This window comes from Acanthisitta chloris, unplaced genomic scaffold (assembly GCF_000695815.1).
Source record: "Acanthisitta chloris isolate BGI_N310 unplaced genomic scaffold, ASM69581v1 scaffold4225, whole genome shotgun sequence".
NCBI lineage: Eukaryota > Metazoa > Chordata > Aves > Passeriformes > Acanthisittidae > Acanthisitta > Acanthisitta chloris.
In genome coordinates this window covers 31,589-40,748 of record NW_008673031.1, presented here as the reverse complement: position 1 = coordinate 40,748, position 9,160 = coordinate 31,589, and the positions used below count along the sequence as shown (strand labels likewise).

General features: G+C 39.5%; 1 protein-coding gene across 1 annotated transcript in view; it reads left to right on the top strand.

Moving 5' to 3' along the window:
• Window positions 1-2,543: 2,543 nt before the first annotated feature.
• The window catches only part of CPXM2 (carboxypeptidase X (M14 family), member 2), a gene marked incomplete at its 5' end in the record, with an annotated part of 28,831 nt that continues 22,214 nt past the window's right edge, over window positions 2,544-9,160 (top strand). Inside the window, 2 exons of the mRNA XM_009074739.1 lie at window positions 2,544-2,628; window positions 3,207-3,357. Of these exons, the coding sequence (XP_009072987.1) occupies window positions 2,544-2,628; window positions 3,207-3,357 (236 nt within the window). The remainder of the gene's footprint in view (window positions 2,629-3,206; window positions 3,358-9,160) is intronic.

The window sequence follows — 9,160 nt, the reverse complement described above, 5'->3', positions numbered from 1 at the left end:
TTCCCTTTCCCTTTCCCTTTCCTTTTTTACTTCTTCCTGGAGATTAGATGTTGGCCATTTCATAGAATCACAGACTGGTTTGGGTTGGGAGGGATGTCAAAGACCATCTTTGTTCCACCCCCTACCCTGGGCAGGGACACCTCCCACCAGCCCAGGCTGCTCCAAGCCCCATCCAACCTGGCCTGGAACACTTCCAGGGATGGAGCAGCCACAGCTTCTCTGGGCAACCTGTGCCAGTGCCTCATCACACTCACAGAGAAGAATTCCTTCCTAATATCTGATCTAAATCTACCTTCTTTCATCACCCCTTGTCCTATCACTCTATACCTTTGTCAGAAGTCCTCTCCACCTCTCTTGTAGCACCTTTCTTTGCTAGAAGTAAATCTGCCTTTCCTCAACTTCTGACCACAAAGATGCTCAGGGAAGAAAGTAAAGTTTTTGTAAGAGTTGGTAGAAACTTACATAATATGCTGAAGTCACTGTTTGCTTTGTTGTAGATCATTTATCATTTTCCTGCCAAGGACTACAGATGCCAGCATGGCACTTCACAGAGCTCCAGTAAATTTCCTACCCAGGAGATCTTCCTCTGATAGCCAGACAATTAGTATTTTCAGAGTGCTGCTGACTTGTTACAGTAGTTTAACAAATGCTGAAGTAGTGTGTTCATTGCAAGTGATAGATGTATCCAGCTTTTCATTAGAATGATGAGAAGTCCAGTCTGCTTGGCAATTGTCATGATCTTCCATTTAAAGTAACATGATGGCAAAATCTCTTCATTGAAAAAGGCTGGTAAAAGATTTGCAAAGGATCACTAATTTTTTACTTTTGGGGTCATTAGTATACACCTACAGAAGTGCTTTGCCAAATCCTACTAAACATTTATTTCAGCTTTGGTTTAAGGTGTGTAAAAAACCCACAGAAAACCTGATGTCCAAACTTTTTTTTTTTTAATAATGGTAATCTTCTCTGTACATGGGACCACTGTTACTCAGAATATGAAATAGCAGATGGAAATTTAAGGTTACAGATTTGCTGCTGCCATTCATTGGCTTAGGCACTACCTGAAGGTCTTGTACAAGATGAAGCTTGGTGAATTTGGGCTGAACTTGTGGCTGAGGATTTTGCTCTTGTTCCATCATTGCCCCTTTTTTGGTGTTCACTAGAAGCCTGACTCTCTTTACTGAACACATAAGGGCTCCTTTAAAAACAAGAACAATGGAATCAATGTGTGTGTGTGTGTTCATAGGTACTTTGCTAACATTATTAGTTGATTTTAAAGGGAAAAAACCCAAAACAAAGTTGTATTTGTATAGGTGCAGTACAATGGCAAATTTTCTGAGGTGTGTCTGTCCTTCCAGGTGTTCCCTGATCTCCAGTTTTTATGCTCTGATGCTTCTCCCATTACTGCCCAAATTGCCCCTATTCTTCTCTCTAGTCCCAAAAGTGTTCCTTACCCTGGTCTCACTCCCAGCAATCTGACTGTAGCTTAGCTAAGAACCTGTGTTGAAGAATGACTTTGCTGGTTATACACAATCAGTTTATACACATAAATACAGAATTTGATCCTTCTGGACTCACTTTATGGTACAAATGTACCTCCAAGCCACAACTCTCCTCCGAGTCATCACCCACTGAAACCAGGAGGGTGTTAAGGGGAAAAATAAGTTACTGCTGTTTATTCTGACCTGTATGAGAGGAGGCTTAGGGTGTTACCTTCTCCAACCTTCTCCATAACTGTATACACATTTCCATGGGTAGTGCCCAAGCAGAGTAAAAGCTCCATGGCTTTTACTCCCCCCCCCAGAAATATAGGAAGCAGCATTTTATTTCTCCTCAGACCCTTCTTTAGCTGAATCCAGACAAAGCATAACTGAAATATAAATGAAAATGTTGCTCTTTTAGATGAAAGGTGATTTTGCTGTAAATCAGATAACAGGCCATTAGAAACATCAGCCTACTGAGGATTGATCTGGATATTGTAGGCATGCACTAGTTCTGTGATCAATTGGACTCTGCTGCACAGAGACTGAATTGTCTCTCTGTCCCTATCTCTTGCTAATAAATACAAGAACAACTATAGGCTCCAGTTATTCTTGTACTAGAAGAAAGGGAAATTTTGCTGGTTGAAATTCACAGATGTTTCATCCTAGAGGATTTATTACTTTTTTCCCATCCTCTCTGATAATAACAGCAGAGCTAATAAATGTTCTGTAGCCTAAAAGATGATTTTCTAACACTCTATATATCTGTTCCAGATAAGCCATTTATGCCAAACTCTGCATATAAAAGGAAGGGAGAGCAGTAATCTCTCACCTCCTGGAATCCCAGAATATTCTGACATTGGGGGTTTGCTTCTCTGTGCTTGGCTTTTTGAATTGTCTGTTCAATCTAGATCTGCATGTCACTTGTTCAGTCAGCTGCTCCCATGACTTGGCCCAGTGGGATCTCCATTGCAGGCAGCCTTACAAGCTTGATTCTATTCAACAAATTGCAGCGATTCTAAGTTATGAAAAATGACTTAGTTCCTCTTTGTCTTTCTCAAGGAGTAACTGGGTGACCTCTTACAGAGTGCTGGTGAGCAATGACAGCCATGCATGGACTGCTGTCAGAAATGAGTCTGGAGATGTGGTGAGTATCACAGCACAGAGGTTTTAGGAAGAAGGACAGAGGTGGGAAAGCAAGGCCTGTCCGCATGGAGTTTTGATTTGCCAGATTAGTCAGTGTGAGATTTACAGGCAACATCTCTCAGTGGTCCCACTGACATTTAGAACAAGTCACATAATCCAGAGAGAGACCCAGAGGACTCGATGATCTTTGAGGTCTCTTCCAACCAGGTTGATTCTATGATTCTGTGATTCCTTATGACAAATCTGTGTGTGTCTGCCCATGGATGTGAATGCCACCCCGACAGTGAGATTGCCTCTGATGACATATTTTGTGTTACATGGCCCATGCCAGGGTTAGCATCACTCTGCTGATCCCTGAGGGCATCTTGTGCCCATTATGTGCCTATTGCCAGAGAAAAGGTGTGGAACTCCAGCTCCAAGGGGCATAAGGGGATTTTGCTCTTTGAAGAGCAGTTCTGGCCTGAGCCACCATCACCCTGGGGCTGTGCCAGGTGACTTTATTTGCTTCTATTACCGAAAGGGCTATGAGACTTCTTCAAAGAACTGATCTTGCCATTTTTGCATGTTTGGCCTGCATAGATTTTTGAAGGAAACAGTGAGAAAGAGATCCCAGTTCTCAACATGTTGCCAGTGCCACTGGTTGCACGTTACATCCGTATCAACCCTCGGTCCTGGTTCGAAGAAGGAAGCATCTGCATGAGACTGGAAATCTTAGGCTGCCCTTTGCCAGGTAAGAGTATTTCTCAGCTGATGCTGCCATGGCTGCCTGTGCCAAGACTCAGAAATCTCATTTCCTTTGGCTATCTTTGCTTTTGATATAATAACTGTCTTTAGTGAGTAGAGTTATGCAAAAAGAAACAAAAATATCTGTCCAGAATTGAGGACAATATCAGGATAACTCTTTAAATGCAACCCCAGAGTATCTGTAAGTGGCTTTATTAATAAAACAAGATTGCATGGATGATATAACAAGATTTTCTTTGTTGTTTGAGCTTAAGTGCAGTGCAATTGATCTTACTGAGTGCACATGTACTATGGAAGCAATAGGATTATGCATCAGGACAGTCACTTGCTGATGTCTTAAGCTTCTAAGGCAAGAAAGAACCATTACAATTATATAGTCTGATTTTTATATTTTGAAAATCGATTTCATTATCTGAGCCATAGGACTTCCTTGAATGCTTTTGAAGGTAAATGTTCTGAACTGGTGCTTGTCTTGCAGGGGGGAAGGAGGGGAGTTGGGGATTGTAAGGAATTTCTAGCAAATTTCAAGTGTTTTTTAATCCAGCACAATCCCAGGTAAGTCAGAGGTAAAGGTCCTATCCTGTGCAAGGGACTTAGAAAGAAAGGCATTCAGTACTGCAAATTCTGGCAAAGTCAATGTTAAGCACATTCTAAATAGTCTTGTGGTGGATTTATGTCTTCATCTCTGTGTGTATGTATATAAATATTTTAAAAACTGTTAGCTTAAGCCTTTTCTAAGTTGCTCACTAATCCACACATCTCATCTGCTTTTCTTTTTCTTCTCTCTTTATTCTCAAATTCTGGCACCTTGGGGATAGCTGTCTCTATTTTTTTTTTTTGCAGGGGGCTATGAATAGTATTTTCAGAAATACTAGAGCCAGAACGGGAACTGCTTTTCCAGAGCCTTTCGCTGTTACTTTAACTGTTTCTGACTCTCTTCAGACTTGCTGCCTCCAATTCCACTGCTGCTGTAGGGTCTTCATGTGCCAAATGGAGGTAGCCTGAGTTTTGTCTTTTAGATCTTTAAATATCCAAGGGAAAAAACCCAACAGTTTGGGACATGGAAAGGATAATTCTCTGACAAAGAGATGTATGGGGTAAGCATTGTCATAACATTTAGTCTGTAGGTGTGTTACCATGAGGCAGTGAAATTTAGCAGCACATAGACAACTGCTCTGTGGGTAACAAATACATCTTGGACTTGATGACAGTAACCTGGGGTGTCCTGTGTGAATTTTTGTGTCTTCAGTAGGATTTCTTTCAGCCATGGGTTTAGAGCACTTCAGCTCTGTGGGTTGCTTGTTTCCCATTGTACCTCTTACCCTGGATGGGCAACTCCAGAGCCAACATTCCCCCTCAACTCTTGAAAGGACTCTCAGAGAGCAGTGATATACCCAAATTCCTGTGTGGGGTCACAGAGGATCCTCTCTATCAATCAGGGTGTGAGGGGGAAGGAAGCTTTCCTCAGCACCATGACTTTACTGGCTGCAGGACACACACACAGATCTCCACGGAACAACAGAGGTGACACAAACCAGTTTGGAGACCAGTTTGTAGGAAAATTCTCACTATCCTTTTGTATTCCCTAAAACTGTACCTAAAATGGAAAGAACAAAAATATCAGTATTTGTAAAGGTGATTTTTATGAAGTGCAGCAATTATTTACCCTAGACTCTTATTAAGTGTAAACCCATATACGGCCAAAATCTGCTTTGCAGTGTTAGCATTTCTTACCCTTCAGCTTCACGGGGCTGTCTCAGGGGGTGAAAGTGAGAACACATCTGCACTTCCACTGCTGTTGTGCTGAGTTATCCTACAGCTTGTTGCAGATCTTGGATTTGCATGGAAACGGCATCAGTGCATCTTCCTGGTAGTCATTTATTGAGTTAATTGCCTGCAGTGGCTGATTCAGTATATTCCTGAAAGAAAATACCAGAATCATTCATTGAGAAACATAATGGGAATGGGGTGTGTTCATTCAAAATGTAATTGGACTGAAAGAACTAATAGGTTTTGATAAGCTGCTGACCCATCTTTTTAGCTCAGAAAGAACTGACATTTCTTTCTTCTCGCTCATTTTGCTCATCGCACGCAAGGCACCCAGAACAAAGCTGTTCCTCAGGTTCCAGAGGCCTTTCCATGCACATTTTCTTCCTGTAGGACATGGCAGTTGTTGCAGTTCCCTCTAAGTGGATTCCTCACCCTTTATTGGTGTCATCTTCCTCGTTCCAAGTTGGATCACCAAATGGTTTGGCTGTGGGAGCAACATCTTTGATAGTACTGCTCTAAATTGCTGTATTGCCTTGTGTGACTAGAAATCAAGGGTTCTTTTCTGACAGGTTTTTTTTTTCCATAAACCTGATAAAATCTCCTAAATGAATCAAAATCAGGAGGTGGAGTCTGTTAGTTCACACACCTTTAGCCTTATCCAAGCCCTAAGACCCATGAAAGAAATTATGTGATGCTCTGTTTCCTTGAATGCCTTGTGTGGTTATGATTCTATTTACACCCTGAGTGAGAACATACAAGAAACCAAGTTGTCAGGAGGAGCAGTTTGGTCATTTTAGAGTTCCACATCATCTTGAGGTGATGACAATACACAGGCAGTTGGGGCATGGGGAAATATCCACAAAAGAGAGAAGGGTGGAAGGAAGGAAAGCCATTTTTCATGACTGTAAATTTATTTCCATGTCTTTTCAACTTGTAATTTTAGGGTTTATACCTTTATTAAACCCTGAATAAATTAAGCCCTTTGCATTCAGTCTGTTCTCTGTATCAGCTTTTCATCATGCAGGCTCACAAGGGAGGGTAATAAAGGAATAAGAAGAAAGGATAAAAAGATAAAAGATGAAAGATAAAGAAGAAACCTGAATAAGATATTAATATTCTAGGAAAGCTTGTTAGCACTGGCAGAATATGATGGACATGGTTGAAGACAGCTAAGATGCATTCCTGGGGTTTGGGCTCTGTTCACAAAACCTGCTGCATATGCTAAATGCACTAAGAGTTGGACAAATCAGGAGAAAAGACTATTTGCATAATTGAAACAGAGAACTTACTGGTTACCTAATTGGTATTATATAAGAGAATTGTAATTTTTTATCAGTGAAATGTTTATATCCTATTCATAACACCCATTTTTGGTGCATTGTAGGCTAGTTTTGACAAACAACCTTTTCTAGGCTATTACAGTAGCTCTACAAAAAGAAACTGTGTTATCCAACTGTGTCAGTACTGTCTTCTGGGCAAGAGCAGTGATTTGCTGTTTCACCAAGGGGAAGACATTTATCTGTGGAGGAAAGATGCCAGAAAATCCTACCTATAGAGGATCAGTGCTGCCATTTATCACTGGGCTAAAAGAGGACAAAAAGACAAGCATTTAATTCCCTCTCCAGTTCCCAAAACTGTTGGTATTTACATAGATGTAGACTGACACACACAATCTTTTGCAACTGCCTCAGAGGGATGGATGTACTTTCCTTGCCTTTTCTTTCTCTACTCTAAGGAAAGTCAAGAAGAAATTACATATGATCAAAAGTACCCAGAGATAGGAGAGAGAAAATTAGCTGAGCTCTTCATGCATTTATTTATATTGCAGAGTATTCAAGGCAATAGGCAATTATTTTAATGGAATACATTTGTGATGAAGTTTAATTTTTAATGGTTCTTATATAGGAAGCTATCACTGGTATCATGATTTAGCCATCGCTTCCAAGCCAAGATAAAAAATGAACATTAGCAGCTCTGTGTTTTGCAGTAGTTCAGTCCTATTTTCATTGCCTCTCTCTTCATGCCAGGCTACCTGCTCAAGTCTAGAGCTGTGCTCATATTGTATAAAAATGTGACTTTCTACAAGTATCTTTTTGTTACATGTGGTAGTATAAACAGCAGCACTAAGTTCAGCAAACTATTTCTGAGAGTATATTTCTCCTTAGGGTGACAGTGTGTCCTTGGGTTCTGCTTTCATTATTGCAAAGCTGAAACTTGGGCAGGCTAAAATTTTTGGGAAGTTTGAGCAAAGACTGAATAAAAATGAGACCAAATTCAATATTCTCCTAGGAAAGGCCAATGTATTTGTTTTCTCCATATGCAATGCAGTAGATGTCATTAAAAGGTTTTATTTCATATTTTTATTTCTAAAATAAGGTGTATCCTGCCCTGAAGAAGGGTTAAAAATCCTCAGAACTCCCATTATTATCAGAATCAACCTGTAGTAAACCACTAGACAGATAAAATGTTGGTAGAAAACCATTAAGAAGTCACTATTGCAGGTTGAGAGTTTGGGATTTCTCTTACCCATTATTATCACTCATAATGCTTAGGTGGAATGAATTGTTTTGTATTTGACTAGAGATCAACATATATAAAAAGGTTCAATTTATAGTTGAAAAATCCAATTTCATTGCTGATTTTTTTCATTGCTAATTTAATGTGATATTCATGCTCATGGGCAATGCTCATGAAACAGATGAGGTGGAATGAGATGGTCTTTGAGGTCCTTCCCAACACAAACCAGTCTGTGATTGTATTATTAGGGTCTAAGTCATGTCCATTTCCAGGTGATATTTTTAAAGAATAACTTCTAACTGGAAAGGACAAACTGCAGACAACCACATTTTACTGAGACAAGATGGGTTCTTTGACATTTTTCAGTCATATATGTAAAGCAGCTCTCAGCTGACCTTCCAGCATTTCTGCTGTAGATTAGGAAATGGAAGTGGAGACAAGCATGGGAATGAAGAATAAATAAGTGGTAGGGAATGTGGGTAATGTTACTGTGAAGCTTAATGGAACTTGCATGTTTCATTTTATAAATAACTTGCATAGCTCAAAAGACCCAAATACTCATAGAATATTATGGGAATATTTAGTGGATTTAAAGTCAGAAATACGAAGCTTCAAAGTGTTAAGTTACAAAGCATTTTGAAGTGTTATGGGTTTTCCATAATTTCATTAAGTGTTTGCTGTTGCAGGATTGTAACTATGTATGCTTCTGAAGAAGATTAGTGCTTTCCCCCCAAAAAAAATCAGAACTGATAGGTGATACTGTTTAAAAAAATCATTTTTCTTCTCTAGAGACAGTGTCTTTTGGCTGTGTCACCGTAAGACAGGATGATATTTAGACTTTCATATTTCACTTCTTTCCCAATAATTTTAAACCAATGAAGATGATTTTGTGTGAAGGGAAACAATTTTTCATCAAAGCCTGACAACCACTGGCTTGACAAATGATTACTCCAAACTCCAGACATCCCAGATATGGCAAATTAAGGAATGTGTCTGATGTTTTCCAAATAGACTTGTTTGTCTCTGAAAATAAATCACAATAGATTAGGCTAGGAGCACATCTAGCAGGAAATTTAAATCTGAGCCATAACAGTCTTGGCCTGTGTTTATTTTCCAGGTGAATGGCCTGGAATGCCAAGGAGAGATTTTTTCTCTCAACATATTCTCCTTTTATACTTCAAACCACACAAACTGTAAATAATATCCATACAGAAATGAATATGCTAATTTTTGAAATAACAAAGACCTCTGATTTCCACAAAAACTGTTTTGGAAAACAATCAGGAATTTTTTATATGCACAATAAATCCTTTCTGTATATTGCAAGCAGAAAATACCCATTAAGAAAACTAACAGATAATTCCTCACAACAGTAAATTAATCAAGTGGACACAAAACATTTACTGTGGCTTTTCCCTCTAATTTGGTTTTTCTTCCACTCTTTTGTCTTGCATCTGACTCATCATTTTCCAGTGTCTTTTTCCTCCCTAGGGCTGCCCTTC